The sequence below is a fragment of a genome, unplaced genomic scaffold, assembly GCF_019419815.1.
Source record: "Pyrus x bretschneideri cultivar Hongxiangsu unplaced genomic scaffold, Pyrus_bretschneideri_v1 Contig7, whole genome shotgun sequence".
In the NCBI taxonomy this organism is placed as follows: domain Eukaryota; kingdom Viridiplantae; phylum Streptophyta; class Magnoliopsida; order Rosales; family Rosaceae; genus Pyrus; species Pyrus x bretschneideri.
Genome location: NW_025999809.1, coordinates 2,549,086 through 2,566,839, shown reverse-complemented (window position 1 = coordinate 2,566,839; position 17,754 = coordinate 2,549,086). Strand labels below are relative to the sequence as shown.

Below are 17,754 nucleotides of genomic sequence, written 5' to 3'. Positions count from 1 at the left end.
TCGATCCATCATGATGACGTGCATCATTCTTCACAACATGATTGTGGAAGATGAGTACGATTATGAAGCCGTTGATGAATATGAGCCAAACACGATGAACAATTCAAGAACACGAATATATTGTGCTCATGACGCCACCAATGAACCCGTGCAACATGAACCATTACAAAGGGATGGGCGTTACAATGAAAGGCTCATTCAACGATATACTGCATGTCAAATGCCAGACATGAACAATGCTCGGCAAATTGACTTGATAGAGCACCAGTGGGCATTGAAACAAGCTGAAGATAATTAAGTTCATTTAGTGTGTTTTTTTGAATTTGCTATGTTTATGTTATTTTATTTGGTGTGTTTTATTATTTGGTATGTTTATGTAATTTTTTTTAGTGAGTTTTTTATTATTCGGTATGCTTATGTAATTTTATTTGGTGTGTTTTTGTCATTTCAATAAATATTCTCTTAGTATAAATAACTTACCAAATTCATTTGAATAAATATTCAATAAATTGGAAACAACATAAAGTACTATATTGAATAAATAATAAATTACAACCCAAAGTGATTAGAAAATTATGGGCTCCGATTACAAAAACTACTCTATTCATCATCACTTAACCAATTTGTGGTGCTAGGATGATCTTCTCTTGTGGTGCTAGGACCATCTTGGCTTGCTCTCGCTTCTCTTGCACGCCTCCTTCGCACCACGTCCGCCTTTTCTGACTTCCAAAAAAATTTAGAATTTGGAGACTTCCCTTCTAAAGGCGTGTTCATAATCTCACAATCTCGTTGAGCCCGTCTTTCTTCTCTAACATGTTCCCTTTCTTGCCTAAGTAGCTCTCTTTCTCTCTCATTAGCCTGAAATTCTATCTCAATAGCTGCAACTTTTGCGTCCTCTCTAGCCTTATCAGCCTCATATTTCGCCAGTTCCTTCGCCAAAGTCAATTCATCTTGGCGAGTAAGTTATTCCATGAACTTTGCATAATCATTCTTGGAAGCACTCCCTTTTCTTTTTGAAGCCTTCTTACCTTGAGGCCTAATTGGATAACGGGTCGAACCCGACGCTTGTTCAGGGAGGGGCGTTTCGGGCACTTCTTCTGCATCATCTTCATGAACATGCGAGAAATGATCAGGTGTAGAGTGTAGATGGGTGTTGTTCATGAAAACTTCTGGACCGACAGGCACAACTCTAAATTTAGGACAATCTTTAACAATATTCCAACATTCCCACCGGTTGAATGATTTATTTTTGCTTTTGGTTTTGGCAGCCTACCAAGCTTGTGCTTAAAGTTCCTACACAATGCGGGAGAAGAAATACTTATAATGAAAATAAGTAACAAATAATTATAATGTAAGTAGGTAACAAATAAATAATACAAACAAAAAATTATAATGTAAGTACGTAACAAGTAAATAATACAAACAAATAATTATAATGTAAATTTGGGTATAGTACAAACAAATAAATAATATATTGCTACCTGATCCGAGTAATTTTCTTTACTTCGAATATTACTACTAGCTTGTGCCAAGGTGTCTCTCCATGTACTAAACGATGGGCTAAGTAATTTCCAACGACTGGACATCGATTCTTTGGTTCTTTTCCCACCAATTTTCTCAAGATAATTGGTATGAATAAGACTCGACATTTCTCGCAACTGCATCTCATTACCCGTAAGCGAACTATGAGTAACTTTAACCCAGCTAGTACACAATGCAACATCTTTAAGAAGCGACCAATTCGTACCTGCATCAGTAGTCATTTTGTTGAAAAAAAAAGGATTGAAACTTTGAGAGAAAGAAAGGAATATGATTGAAAGTAATTGAGAAAATATGAAATTGTGGTGTAAGGTAGATGATAATGAGAAGGTATTTATAGAAAAGTAAAAACAATTTTTTTTAAAAAAAATTCAATTTTTTTTTTTTGAATTTTTTACAATTTTTTTTAATTTTTATTCAACTAATTAATCTCTGCCATTGGATATAAAAAAAAATTGAATTCCAACACTCCAGATTGTGCCACGTGTCACAACGGTAACTTTTCTTAATTTTAAAACTATTTTTTCTTTTATTTTTTATTTATAAAGCATATTAATATCCACCGTTGATCTGAGATCAACGGTGGATATTAAATAAGACTTTTTTTATTTTTTTGACCGTCGAGATTGAACGGACCGTGGGAAGCCATGTGCCTTCCCAACGGTAACTGAAAATTCACTTTTTTTTTTCTGATTTTGTGTCGGCGACGCGCCCCCACGCGCAAGTGGGGTGCACAAGCCTGATAGAAAAAAAAATTAAAACGGCCTGACGCCAGGCTGACGTCAGCGCTGGCGTCACATCCACTCAGGCTCTCGGGCTGGCAATTCTCCACGGGCCCGAAGTTCAGGTCTCCACCTCCGCTCAGGCTCTCCAACGCTGGAGCCGGTCCACAGGGCCTTGGGCCTTTTTCTCTGGCCTGTCCCTCGAGCACCCAGCAACGCTGGAGTTGCTCTAATAGAAGGTAGGAGCTGATGATTCAAGGAAGGCAAGGTGAATGAGTTGGGTAAATTTCATTTCCACTTATTTTGCATCTTATCTTTTTATTATTTTCTTTAAGATCTGATGTGATCTATGCTGGCAACTGCTCTGTCCTCTCTTGCTTGCTTCCCAATTTCAAGCTCTCTCTCCTCTCTCTCCCTCTCTCTTAATTTGCTTAATTGGATCCTCTTCTCAACTGCAACTTAATAAATCTCATTCACCTCTGATACATCCATTCTCTTTCTTCGATATATTATCAAGCACTCGCTTCTTTCTCTTGATCTTTGATATATTATCAAGCACTCAGATGGAGTGCATCATTACTCTCTTGCAGATGTGCTGCAGATCGTTAACCCTTTCTTCTTCTCCGTCGTCTTCTGCTACTGATTCTACAGCTGGTGATGCTGACAGTGTTAAAATCCCCCCTCATCGGGAAAAGTATGATGTGTTCATCAGTTTCAGAGGTGAGGACACCCGCCGTGGCATCACCAGCCATCTTCACCAGGCCTTAGAACAGAGCAAAATTGAAACCTACATAGATGACAGACTTCAGAGAGGAGAAGAAATTGGACCTGCCCTTGTAGAAGCAATCGAGAAATCTAGGCTTTCGGTGATCATTTTCTCAAAAAACTACCCTTCTTCCACGTGGTGTTTGAAGGAACTTGTGCATATACTCAAATGCAAGGAAAGATGTGGCCAGATGGTTATACCCGTATTCTACGACATCAGTCCATCGGATATACGAAACCAACAGGGGAGCTATGCGGTTGCATTTGCTCGACTTGAAAAACGTTTCAAGGACAGTATCAATCAAGTTCAAGAGTGGAGGAATGCTTTGACGACTGCAGCCAATCTATCTGGGTTTGATTACTCAAACAATCCCTGGTAACTAACTCATTCTTGAACTTGTATAAAATATCTTTAAACTTGTGACAATTTTTTATTTGTGCTAAGATTTGGTAAAGCCTATTTAAGACTAACTACTACTTTTCTACCTAATTATACATATATATGCCAGGACGGAGGCAGTTCTAGTTAAGAAAGTTGTTGATGATATTTGGAACAAATTGATTCGCGAATCATCATGTGATTTAAAGGGCCTGGTTGGAATTGAAAGACGCATCGAGCAAATCGAATCTTTATTATGCATTCATTCACCAGACGCTTGTATCACTGTAGGAATTTGGGGGATGGGTGGTATTGGCAAGACCACCATTGCTGAAACTGTATTTCACAAACTCTCTTCTAAATTTGAAGCCAGTTGTTTTCTTAGAAATGTTAGGGAGAACTCAGAACAAACAAATGGAATAGATCGCTTGGAAGAAAAACTTCTTAAAGAGATATTAAAGAAAGAAGATCTATCCATAGGATCAACTTTTGTTAGGGAAAGCCTCAGTCGTACAAAGGTCCTCATTGTTCTTGATGATGTGAGTGATTCAATGCAAATGGACCATTTAGCTGGCAAGCGTCTTCAGTATGGCACTGGAAGTAGAATCATTATCACGAGTAGAGATAGGAGGACGCTTAGGCCAACTGTTGAAGAGGATAAGATCTACGAGGTTGAGGGATTAAAACCAGATGACGCTCTTCAGCTCTTCTGTTCCCGTGCTTTCAAGAATAACAGTACTCCTGTAACAGATTATAAGGGGTTGGCAGAAAAGGCGGTGGATTATGCTGGAGGCATTCCTTTAGCTCTCGTACTTCTGGGGTCCTCATTCCTAAACTGCAAGAGCAAAGAAGAATGGGAAGATGAATTGAACAAATTGAAAAAATTTCCCAATGCAAAAATCCATGAAGTGTTGAGACTGAGTTATGATAGATTGGGAAGAAATGAGAAGGAGATATTTCTGGATATAGCATGTTTTCATAAAGGGAAGGATGTTTACAAGGTAAAACGAATGTTAGATGTTCGTGGATTGTTTGCGGTTGGCGGAATTAGAGTTCTCGTTGATATGTCTCTCGTATCAATTCATTCAACAAAGAAAACAATAGAGATGCATGATCTGCTACAAGAAATGGGAAGCACAATTGTTCTCGAACAGTGTATTGAAGATCCTGGTCAACGGAGTAGGTTGTTCAAGGATGAGGATGTCAGTTGTGTACTGCAAAATAACACAGTAAGAGCTAAACGTATTCAATTTCTTTCTTTTCTTTTTTACTAAAAACAAATAACGAATTTTAGATGATAACGCACCAAAGAAAAGCTCATCTATAAAATTTAATTACTGATTGAATTTTGTTGTATGTATATTCACATTTAAAATTTGCTCTTATTGTCAGGGAACTCCAATTGTTCAAGCCATAGTGGTTGATTGGTATAAGATTGAAGAGCAAACATTTGCAGACTTCAAAGTGATGTCTAACCTAATGATGCTAATTGTGCATTGCACTGGATGGTTTCGCGCTAGAACCGCTTCTCTAGATCTTCCCAATTCTCTTCGTTATCTTTATTGGGATCAATATCCTTTGAAATGTTTGCCGTCAAATTTTTCTCCTGAAAATCTAGTTGAGCTTCATATGCCCTGGAGCAATGTTAAAAAGCTATGGAATGAAGAGCAGGTATATACGCCCCATTTTAGTTCTTGTATAAAAATGCAGTGTAGAAAGTCTCCCTTATTAATTCTTTGTATTTTTCTTTGCTTTTGTTACAGAGACTTGTGAAATTAAAAGTGATCAATCTGAAGTGGTCTAGAAATCTAACTGAAGTTCCAAATCTCTCTGGGAGTCGAGAAATTGTGCGCGTAAAACTTAATGGTTGTGACAATTTGGTTGAAATTCCTGGGTATTTTCAACGTCTTGACAAGCTTACTCATCTTGATCTTGAAGATTGCGAGAGTCTCAAGTATCTTCCAGAGATGCCAGAGAATATTGAAATCTTAAAGTTATGTGGAAGTGGTATACAGGAGTTGTCTGATTCAGTTTGGTCTCACGAAAAAATTTCTTACTTGGATATAAGAGGATGTAGAGACCTTAAGAAACTTCCAAGCAACAAGTGTAAGCTGAAAATCTCCGGTTGTTTTGATCTATGGTTATGCACATCTCTTGGCCAGGTTTCTGAGCTTCCCAGGAATATAAGTGAATTATCATTGGGTTATTGCAAGAGACTTGTGAGCCTCCCAACCGACATTTGTAAGTTAAAATCTCTCAAGAAACTCAATCTCTCTGGGTGCTCTAAACTTGGAAACTTCCCAGAGATCTTGGAGCCCATGGAACATTTGGAATATCTTAATCTAAAGGAAACAGCCGTTCAAGAGCTACACTCATCAATCGAGTTTCTCCCTGCTCTCGAAAAAATTAAATTATTGTTTTGCACAAGGCTTTCAAGTATCCCGAGTAGTATCTACAGTTTAACCAACCTTAAAACTCTCAGGTTTCGTTACTGTCGGGAACTCAAAGGGTTGCCGTCTGGCTCGATTCGTTTGCTATCTTTGGAAGTTCTTGACCTCCATGGCACCCGCATATCAGAAATCCCTGATGGTCTCGTTGGCTCAACCTCATTGCAAGATTTGGATCTGAGTAGAAGCATGATCAGGAGCATACCTGCAAGCATCAAACAAGCTTCTCAGTTGCATAGACTAAGCTTAATTGGGTGCAAGCGGCTTCAATCATTACCAGAGCTCCCAGTGCTATGTAATCTTGAAGCTGAAGGCTGCACGTCGCTGAAGACAGTGCCAAGTTCAAGGACAGCACTCACACAAGGTTGGGATAAATACACATACTTTGGGAACCGTAATTTTTTGAATTGCCGAAAATTGGATCATAATGCAAGAAGCAACATAATGGCTGAAGCACAACTTATATTTATGCGAAATGCAACTAAGCCAAGAAAGGAATCTTGGATACCTATGTTTAGCATTGTATGTCCGGGAAAAGAAATTCCAAAGTGGTTCAGCTTCAGCTATCAAAGTGAGGGATCTTCAGTCCATATCAAGCTTCCTCCAGAGTTTATTCGAACAGGTTTGTTGGGCTTCGTTCTCTCTATTGTTGTTTCTTGTGTTTCCAACTGCAATAAATGGTTTGCAATAAGAGCTAGGTGCAATGTCAAATCCCTGGGTGAAAGCCATGAACTGTTCACTTCTTCCTTCATTGTCAAACGAAAGAGCCGGATATTGAATGACTGCTGTGACGACGGACAAGATCACGTGTACATGTGGTATGAAAGCGTTATAAGTGAAGAAGCAGAAATGTGCTCCCCTGATGTTTACAAACTTGCAAATGAGGCCTCTGTTGAATTCCGCGTGGAGGATTCTAATCGCACTCCCATTTCCAGCGTGAAGGTGAAAAAATGTGGTATATGGCCGTTGTATGCGGAAGATGTTGAGAAATTCAAACTCGATCGTGTCTTCCTATCTGGGGAACCAAAAATACAAGAAGAAACAAGAGAAGATGAAACTTGGGAAGCCAGTGGATCAAGTTATAAGAATAAAGCAAATGAAAGTGATGATGAGTCAGAAGCCAGTGAATCAAGTAATAAGGCACAACTATCTCAACTATATGATGAGCAACTAGCATATGATATTATGCTTTTCAAGGATCAAGTGAATGCCCTTTTGGATATGTAGGCTTTGTTGCCTAAGCCCAGTACAGGTTTGGGATTGCTTTAACTTTTTATACAAACAGCTACGAAAAAATCTAGTGTAAAATGTGTTTGGTAAATGCAAAAATAAGTGCTTCTTTTCAAAGTTCCAGCCATGATAATCAGAAAGGAAGAAGTCAAAACCTGCTTTTTCTCCACCTCACCTGCGTGAGATCTTTGGCCTGCTGAATCCGTCCACCAAATTAAGTCCATCTGCATGCCCAGTTCCATAATCAACTAAATAAAATTAAGAAACGCACAATTAAACCCAGAAAATCAGCTCAATTAACTCTGAAAGTACCTTATAAAATAGCTCAAAAATCAGAAAATCCACCGAACCACCAAGAGCAAACAAGTCCCCAGCTCCAAGGGGTCCGCGACAAGGGTGAGACCCTGCTTCAAGTGTGCTGAGAAACGCTGACTCCGATATCGGTGACCTTCAAGTTGCCGTCCTCGTTGAGGTGGAGGTTCTTCAGCTTCAGTTCTTGGTGGTAGATGCCGCGGCTGTGTCACGTAGTTGAATTTGACATCGTGAAAGTGGAAGTGACGAGTAACGTAGTTGACATTGAATATTCAACAAAAGAAAGAAAACTCAAATAGTTCGATAGCTCAACTGCAATGAGTGAAATATACGAATCACCCACACCCAGTTGGACTAAAAACGCCAAATCTTGTGTTCTCGTTTGAACTGAATAACAAAATCAGCAAACAAAATTTATTTGAGATGGAAAAGGAAATTACAACAAATTACGTCCTTAAGTTTAATAATACAATCATCAATTTGAAACTAACGAAAAAACTATGGGGTCTTCGCTTCAATAGGACTAGGAACATTCCAAAATTAAGGAGGAAATATATGTCACGCAACAAGCTAAAGGGAAAAATAATGAAGAAATGGCAACCTGCATACATAAAATGGGATGAAATACAAAAGATACATTACAGGCTCAGTGATTTCAAAGCATAAAACACAAGGCCCGTCCCACCACGCCACGATAGAAAGGCTTTGAACGGCGATTGAATAGCAGACACAAAACGAAGCACAACTAACCGGCTAAAATGCACTCCAATGATCAGAGTCTTTTCTCGGAGTCTCCATTGATGTCCGGAAAGGCCCTGAAGACCCAAATGGGTCCGAGTCTCGTCTCGGAGTTTGACTGTCGAATGATGTCCTAAATGGAGAAGACCCAAATGCGTCCAAGTCTCCTCTTGGAGTTTGACTGTCGAATGATGTCCTAAATGGCGCTGCTGAAGACCCGAAAAAATCTGATTCTCTTCTGGGGGTTTGACTGTCCAGTGACGTCCGAAATGACCCTGAAGATCCAAAGGGGTCCGAGTCTCTTCTTGGTGTTTGACTGTCCAGTGATGACCTAAATGGCGCTGAAGAGCCAAAAGGGTCTGGGATGTCATCAAATGTTGGAAATCCATGACCCTGATCAAAATCTCTACTGCTGCGCATAGAATCGAATCTTCCAAGTGTTTCTGGTTGAGGGAAGTATCCAGTATCTTGGGTGCTTCTAAACGAATCAAACCTGGAGAAGGTGTCGAATGAAGGATCTGAACTATCCTTGTACCTTGGTGGTGAATATCCTGAATTGAAGGCAGACATTGGTGTGCTGGGAACAGAATCATCGAAAGCAAATGGGCGGCTCTTCTGGGAAAAGCTACCTCCTTGTGATGACCCAGTCCTGATAGGGTTGAGGCCGAACTCCCCAGGGCCAGAAAAGTAGTGATCCTTATTACTCTTCTGATCCATATCCTACATCACACATGATTAAGAGCAGTTACCGCACAATCCAGCATGCCAGTAATAACAACAAATATAAAACCGCAAAAATCAGAAAGCTTGAAAGTGCTACGTAACCAACAAGCCATTAGAAAAGAAAGTGTATTCACTGGAACCTAGAATCCATGCCTACTTAAAAGGTGCAAAATAATCGAAACTTTCCATCGGCTACAAAATGTTCCGTGAGCAATGCAGCACCCTCTGTTGTCAATGTAAACATAAACAGAGTCTCGATTAACCAAGACCTAACGCCAAAACCAGAGTCCCCTTCAATGTACAATTAATTGCACCAAGAACAATTCCACAACCCCTTCTTTTTTATCTACAGTGATCCAAGACAGAAATCAGGAAGCTCGGTTTTGTCATACTTGGTTGAAAGACCCATACTACCAACTGATTTACATGATGAAACCATCACAACTGGAAACTTGGTCAAGATAGAAACTATTATTGATAAAATTCTCAGAACCTTCTCTAATAACTAAACGCAGCAAGCACTAGGACACTTGAGGCTACTCTTGAAACAAAGGATATATGATCACCACCACAAACAACTAGGTGGTATTAACAGCAATCATGGAACACTACCGGGTCATCATAAACACGAGGCCAAAGAATTTAGTTCCATAAAATATTAAAGAATACTGAATGTACAATATCGGCTTACCTTGGTGGTACTAACTGCATTGAAACCCCACACCGAGTCAACATCATCATTAGTGTCAAATGTCCCCCATGCTGGTTCATCGAAACCCTTGTCACCGGAAAACACAGACCCAGCACCCCCATGATCATCACTGCACATCAAAGTTTAGAATCTCAACAATTTTTGCAGGTATCATGGTGATCTTAAATATGTAGAAAACTTTCTACTGCAGATCTAAAACTATACCTTTGAGATTCCTTATCACGGGGTGAGGCATCTGTGCCTGCTGTCCTTCCATAGTTAGAATCTGAAAATTCTCTAGATGGGCTTCCAACAATACTGCTCGCAAATGGACTGTTCGGAGCACTTTTTGCGGACTCCTCTTCATTTTTATCATATGCTGCTCCATTTTCAACAACCATTTCATCCGCACTCTGAGGCTTTTCTGACTTGACATCAACTTTAGGTGAAGAAGCAGTTGGACTCTCAACTGGAGGAGCTTCTTCTTTCTGAACTGATGATGATTTCTGTTTTGGAGGCGCCAAGACATTTGACACATCAAGAGTGAGCTCCTTGACAAAAGTGAATCCTGAAAAGTAAACTTCTAAATCAGTCACATCGAATAGTTAAAACTCCTGAACCGATTGGGAAACCACCACCAGACGACAAAGGAACTACAAACAGCAGGCAATATGCTCCATTAACCACAAGGTGAAAAGGAAAAAAGAATTTAAGTGCTACCAGAAATTTATCATCTCAGAGCCAATACTGGATCTATAAAACTCATTTTTGGCATTTACCTTCGTCTTCAAACTTATCCCAATCCTCATCCCAGTCAGCAGCTCCTTCTTGGATGCCAGGTTGCCAGCCTATATAAAAACAAAATAAAATTTCAGATAACAAAATGCATTGTAGCACAAATACCACAGCAGTGAACAATAACAAAAAATAAAATGAAGCACTCAAGAAACGCTACACAGAATTCAAATGATGATAATCAAACAAAGCAGAGTGATTAGGAAAAGATTACAACGGTGAAAAAACAAGGGTTTCTCTGTAGGATTTTGATGATTTAACAACAGAATGACTTTCAGCTTCTAGAAAGGCAACGCTATTAATAAATTGAAATAAATTGACTACCCAAAGCCAAAGTCCATAAAAAAAAAAAATTAATGTAAAATCCATCACATAGTTTGATAAAGAATAAGCTCATGGAAGTACTCTTATCATTAATTTATATAGGATTCTTAGATTGCCAAGAAATTAGCAAGGAATGAGATCAACTTACCAAAGGGAAGCTCAGTTAATGTTGTAGGCTTTCCGCGTAATCCATACTTCTTGCAGCGCTCATTGAGAGTTTTCACAAGCCCATCAAGATCCAATTGGATGCGATCAACACGATCCTGAAAATTTCAGTTGATAATGATCTTAGACAAGTTGAGCAAAAGTATGTTTTAAACAGCAAGGTTGTGCAAAGGTACCTGAAGGGTGCCATCAGCATCACCTTCTTGCTCCATCTTGACAATTGCCCTGTATAGCTCCATTTTCTTCTCCTGCATATAAATCACATAAGACAATCAGTCCGGTGATAATAAAAAGAATACACCACTAGGGGTATGACCATTCAACTGATTCTATTTTCCCACCCTACTTTCTCTCTGTCATCTGCTATCAATCCCACCAGGCCTAAAAAACTACTATGAATTTTTTTTTTCTTTGTTTCTCCAGAATGTAATACTTAAAGTTAAAAATATAAAACATAAAAGCACGCCATCTCACATGTACAGGCAATTACAACTCAGATGAACAAAACGAACAGCAAGCAGTTGACACTTTGATCTTCGAATGAGCAAAAGCAAAAACACATGGGCCACTAATTGACCACAATTTCTATGTGGTGAAAGGTACCTGTAAATCACGAAACGTGGCTTCTTCAATAGTCAACTTGGAAGCTACATCTCCAGCTTGTTTGTATTTCTCTTCATATTTCTTAGCCAGGGACTCAGCCTAGATTTATGTAGTACTCATTAAGCCAAGACAGTTGCGAAAGATTAATGCAAATATGTGCTTAGGCTCAAGTATCCTACAGCATACCTCACGTCTATCAGCAGATGCCCTTTCTGTGATCTCATTAAGGCGATTGTCACATCTGCTCTTGTACAAGACCTTATACCAAAAAGGAAAATAGATCAGAGCAAATATAACAAGGTAGTCGCATACATCATAGTTTCAACACCACACCCTATATATGTGAGATCTAAAATAAAGCACTAGCATGCACAATGATGCGAATCAGAATTCAAAAGTCGAAAGTTAAAAACAATCATTTCCTTATATTAGTAAGTAGATGTAAAATTGCTACAATTTTTAGTCCATGCCTTTTAAAATACTGCGAGCCTACAATAACATAATGAAGCCACCTTGAAATACAGCATAAGCTGTGTCCTTTCTCCCACATTTAAAGCTACATTTAAAGCTATAGGACAATGATAAAACAGATGATCTGCACTTTCTCCCAGTAGTACTTGTCAATTCAAGAACCAATACTGACTCAGACCACAAACATCCACATGTTCAAAAAATAAAACATCTTACACCACTGCAAAAATCAAATAGTAAGAAGTCTGCAGATTATTTAAAAGCAACAAATGATTAGGACGTCCAAAAATCTATCACTCAGTAGAACAATTATATTCAAATGCAAACAGTAAAACTATGGTAGAATGTTCATTATGCACAACCAGCGGCATACAAGAAGGAAAGGGCAGAAAGAACGCGAGATACTCACTAGTTCCTGCATTTTGACTCGGAAATATTCAATTTTTTCTCTAGCATCCAAAATTTCTTTCTCCAATTCTTCTACCTGCAAAGAACAAACAGAATCAGATCAAAAGGGTGAAGAAACACAAGCTGAAAATGGAACAAACTTCAATAAAGTAAAATGAATGCTATAACAAAAGGATAGTATAATGAATGCCATGCATTAGAAACATGTGAAACACCAATCATTAAGATTACTAATATCAAAAAACTGATCATGAACTTCAAAACCCGCACAGCATCCCTACTTAAACTTGATCAAAATCTTCTCAACAGAAAGGAACGATATTAAGATCAAAGTAAAATCCACCATCACAAGAAATCCAAGTCTTTGGGACATTTGTTATGCTTTGATACTTATCAGGAAGTAACATGTACACATAACTTTGCTGCTCCAGCTGAATAAATTGAGAAACATTAAAGTTCTAATTACCTTTTTATCAGCTTCAGTTGCTTCTTTGAACTTTGAGTTCAGTGAGTTAATCTCCTCTGTACTCAGTTGATTTACAAGATGTTTCTCCAATTCTGGTACTCTGGGTTTCTGCTGATTGGCCTGCTGCCTTTCCTCAGCATGAGAAGGAGCAACTGGCTTCGGTGGCCTTCCTCCAGCTGGGGGTGCCATGTGCCGAGCACGAGGACCAGGCATCGGTTGCTGTTGTTGAAAGCCTTTTAAGGTGAAAAATAAGAAACAATTCTTCATCAAAGAAAGACGTATGAATTATAAATAAAAAAATTGATTTGTTTTATGGATGAATACCAGATGCTGGTCTCCAGGCTACATTGCCAGCATTGGAATAATTATTTGCAGGTTGAGAGATGTTGGATAAATCAAGCATAACATTGCTTGGTAGCACTGCTGGAAGAGGGCGTCCCTCTCTAAACCGCTCCATCAAATATAGTGCAACACAAAACTCCCTGACAGAAAGCATGCTATCATTATCCTGATCGGATAAATCCCACACCTGCTTTAAAACCTCTGACAGATGAAAACAAGAGCATAAAGTTAAGAATGGGGGAACCTTTAACACCCTGAAATTTCATATGCAATAACGACATGTTCTCTTGCAAGATAATGTGGCATGATGGGTCATCATTCTATCAATCTAGACTGCACTTCAGACGTGACTCAATTTTATAGTATTTATGGATGTTTGTATGTCATTGTCAATTGTCCGGCGAAAAATTACTCCCAATTACATATAATTTATATCTACAAAATATCCATGGCATCAAGTAAGTTTTGAGATCAAAATACCAACACATCAAGCAAAGAATGAACATCCAGCAGCAAAGCATCTTGCAGAAAAATATGCTTGATCTAGCCTGTTATGTTCAGGAATTCAAGCTAAATGCCACCAACTAAACATTGTGAGTCAGCCACCACCCGGAAGAGGAAAATTAAACAACTTTAACTCCGGGATAGGGATAATACAAGTTTTGCAAAGATGCATTAGTTCAGTTACAAGCTAACATAGAAGTGAAACAAACAAAAGAAAAGAGCTTCAATAAACCACATGGCACCTGTGCCAGAAAAACACAAGCCAAAAGATGAATTAAAAAAAAACAGTCCTACCTCTTGGTAGTCCCCATTTCAGAAATAGGTCGCGGGCTTGTTCACCAGTGATTTTCCCATCTCTGTCTGTGTCAACTTTCACAAAGATATTGGTGTACTTTTGAACATCAGTTTGAGTCATCCTAGGCCAAGACATATGGGACTGACTAGAAGCAGAGTTCCCAGCTCCAGGTGAAACTCCAGAAGGGCTAGTCTGAGCTGAGACCTGTTGGTTTGGTCTTGCAAATGACTGGGCCTGCTGAGACTGGCCACCAAACTGTGTACTTGGGATAGCTGAAGACTGGGTCCCAGCAGATACTGGCACAATGGCTGATGAGACGGGTACGCTGCCAGGAGGAAAATTTTGCTTTGGTTGAGATGAGGTTGCAGAAAACACATCATCTCCAAAGGATGAGTCAGGAGCAAAGCCATTCCCAGATATATTTAACGGTTTGGAATCCTTAGCCGGTGGTCCTGATGGTCTAATTCCAAAACCTGCATGTGGTCTAGGTGGTAGGGAAGTTGTTGGTCCTGATGTTGCCAGACCAAATACATCTTGTGTTGCAGGGGGAGTGACCCCTTTGTTTACAACTTGCGATGGTACCCCGGTCGTTGCTCCACCAACCCAATCGTTTGACATGCTCAAGGTTTGTGGATGAAGCCCAACTGCTGAACCTCCCCTGGGAAAGCCTTGTGCAGCGACACCCTGTGAGGGTTGGGTATCAGAACTAGATGGAGGCACTGGAGGCCTAATTGACTTACCATCTTGGGGAATGAGATTGTTCTGGTTCACATTCACACTTGAAGGTAATCCCCTGAACCCAAGATTTTGGGAGGATGTTGGAGTAACAACACTACCCTGAGTAGAAGGTGCTGTTGGAGCAGAATTGAACTGAGATTGTACTTGTGGTCCCCTGAACCCAAGATTTTGGGAGGACATCGGAGTGACAGAACCACCCTGAGTGGCAGGTGCTGCTGCAGCAGAATTATACTGAGGTGGTACTTGCGGTTCCCTGAACCCAAGATTTTGCGAGGACATCGGAGTGACAGCACCACCCTGAGTCGAAGGTGCTGCTGGAGCAGAATTGAACTGAGGCGCAGGAGTTGCTGCGAGATTTATCTTGGGTGCAGGTATTTTAGCTGCAGCTGGGCCATATAATGCTGCCTTCACCATTTCCGGCGTAAGCTCTCGCTTACTTTGTGCCACAGTGACAAGTCTAAGGGCATTGTAAAACTCTGCGCGACCAAGGAAACCAGTCTGCCTCTGGTCTGCATGTGCCCATATCTGCAAATAAATATAAGCAACCAATATAAAATTGAACAGATGCAAACTTCTGTTACAAAAGATAATGAGAAAGTTCTTTCATTTAATCAGTATTTAACATCTTATGCCCCCGGTTATCATCTTCTACAGAAATTCCTTCAGCAAAACAAATATACAGCTTCAAAAACCTATTTGTCAATATGATCATGACCCATGAAAATTTCCCTTATATGCTACAATCCTAACTATTCCCTTATGCTGTAGGTTTTCACTACTACATTATTGTAATGTCATAAAGAATCCTTGGGTAGTCACATCTTACAGTCAGTACCCATATAACACCATTTCTATAGTCTGCTTACCACCTAAGGTCGACCTGATAACATAGCTCTCTTAACCTTCACCAATTGTAGTATAAATCCTTCATCTACTTGTTTTATACCATTTCTTTCCATAAAACTATAAAATTGCAACTAAATGAACATGAAATCCGCATTTATAATATACGAAATAAAAAGCTCGGTTCAGATCAAAGAATTACGACATCCCGAGACCTCTTCACCAACAATTAAACTTAAAATTCAAATCAATCTGATTTGGAGCACATTTCCACCGGTACCAAATCCCGATCAACCACTACATACACACTACAATACACATACAATTATACATATATGTATATATATTCACACACAAAAAAATATAAATATATGTATAGAGAGAGAGAGAGAGAGAGAGTACCTGCGCAAGGACCTGTTTGGGGAGACCGGAGCCCTGGAAGAAAGCGACGGCTTCATTGCCACTAATCCGGCCATCGCGGTCCAAATCGGCTCGTCGGAAATACGCATCGAAGAGATCCACATTCGCCGATTGGTTCTGTGCCGACGCCATCGCAGCCGCCGGATTGCGATTCGAGAAGGATCAGACCATGAAATCAATCGAGAGCGCCGCGTTTTCGGCTAACGTACGCGTGAGGAGCACCGGGAAAGAATCAGAAAACCACGAATTCGGCGGACAAGGAATTCGAAACCCTGAAAACGACGACGTACAGCTGGGATTTGGTTGCCTTTCTTCTCCGATCAGAAGGAAAATCAGAAGCCGATGGAGACACTCAGAGATGCCAAATAGTCTAAGGAAAAAACGATCGGCGTTGATCGATTTTTGCTTTGATTTTTTTGTGACAAAAATGGTACTGTATTTGTTGTGATATATCAAAACTGCCACTGGAGCTAATGAGCCCGGCCCATTAGGTACTACCAAATAATGCTCAATCTTGAAAACCGACCCCACCAAAAATGAAGGTTCATGATTAGATTTGATGACGGCCTTGTTGGAAGACCATTTTCCAAGTTGCTTCTTATATTAGAGGAGAGGTCATTGCATGTTCCATGGGACATATTTTCTTGGGCGAACAACCCAAAGCAAATTGGCTTTCTCATCATGTGTCATTTCCGAACTAATTAGTTATCACAAATAAAAGATAAACAACTTCAGCGATTTTCACATTCTCGTTTTCTCTTTCTGTTCTCATTCTCTTGTTTATGTCACTTGATTGTCTATTACTTTATTAATGCAAATGCTAGAGAAAAGGAAGGAGTGCAAAGGTAGAAAATATCAATGGGAATATTATTTTGGGAATTTAATAAAAAACTCCTGGTACTGTTCACTTTAACAAAAAAAATCATATTTTTACACTAAAAAGTCAATCATGGTACTATTCATTTTACCCTTTATTTTGTCCTTATCGTTAAAACTCAAAGTTTTTAAGTATTTTCATTAGTTTTCCTTATTATTTTCCGCATATACTAGTGAGAGTAAGGGTAGACAAAAATTCACCCGAACCATTCAAACCTATCAATTTAAAAAATTTCGAGTTGTTTGGTTTAGGTTTCGTACTAAAATACTACAATCTTGGACTAGATCGAACTAAATCACAATTAGATTAGTTCAATTCGATTTGACCTATTTAGGAAACGAATAAACTGAACCAAACCGGTAATAGTAAAATTTTTACGATTCAAATTGCTCGTTCACATTTGTAAATGTTTTCATCTCACACATTACTATCAACCATTTCGTGCCAAAAACTAAAATCTCCTCTACATTTCGTCCTATCAAACAATGGGCCTTATGGGTCTCTTATTTTTCCAAATGGGCCTTATTTTTAGCTAATGCAAGCCCACTTACTTCGGCCTCTCAAAGCATTGTGTTCGAATTAGAATTCAGAAGCAGACGACGATGTCCATCCATTTTCTTGTGGTACAAATCTTGTCCTGTTACAATAAAAACGACACACAATACATACGGTTTTCCTCTTACAACGAAACGACACTAGACATCTCATACGCCTGTCGTTGTCCTAATTCCATTGTTTTTTGCTACACGGTGTTTATTTTGGTGTGGCATATGGCTGCATTTCTCTTGACAGCGTCAACACAAACCAATTTACCATTCATAACATTTAAAGCCGAGTCAGTCATGCATTTCTCTTGAGGGTGCTAGTGCTTAATCCTTATCGCATTGACACACAATTTTGGTATCGGAGGATGACAAATTTTGACACAACATGACACGAAGCTGACACAAATTTATA

General features: G+C 39.3%; 2 protein-coding genes across 2 annotated transcripts; one reads left to right on the top strand and one right to left on the bottom strand.

Moving 5' to 3' along the window:
• Positions 1-2,878: 2,878 nt before the first annotated feature.
• Positions 2,879-7,079, top strand: LOC103937710 (disease resistance-like protein DSC1; the record flags this gene model as incomplete). The annotated part of the gene is made up of 4 exons (XM_009347655.3): positions 2,879-3,402; positions 3,536-4,634; positions 4,798-5,076; positions 5,169-7,079. Coding segments are annotated over 4 exons (3,813 nt in total), but the record flags the coding sequence as incomplete, so codon positions are not given.
• Positions 7,080-7,794: 715 nt separating this feature from the next.
• LOC103937709 (epidermal growth factor receptor substrate 15-like 1) lies at positions 7,795-16,329 on the bottom strand. Its single transcript, XM_009347654.3, has 13 exons — positions 15,903-16,329; positions 13,919-15,182; positions 13,103-13,321; positions 12,779-13,011; positions 12,314-12,388; positions 11,620-11,691; positions 11,434-11,532; positions 11,007-11,078; positions 10,814-10,928; positions 10,326-10,394; positions 9,772-10,114; positions 9,547-9,676; positions 7,795-8,852 (listed from the first exon to the last, which is right to left on the bottom strand). The coding sequence occupies exons 1-13, from the start codon at positions 16,050-16,052 to the stop codon at positions 8,148-8,150; spliced, it is 3,546 nt and encodes a 1,181-aa protein (XP_009345929.2). The 5' UTR covers positions 16,053-16,329; the 3' UTR covers positions 7,795-8,147.
• Positions 16,330-17,754: the final 1,425 nt, after the last annotated feature.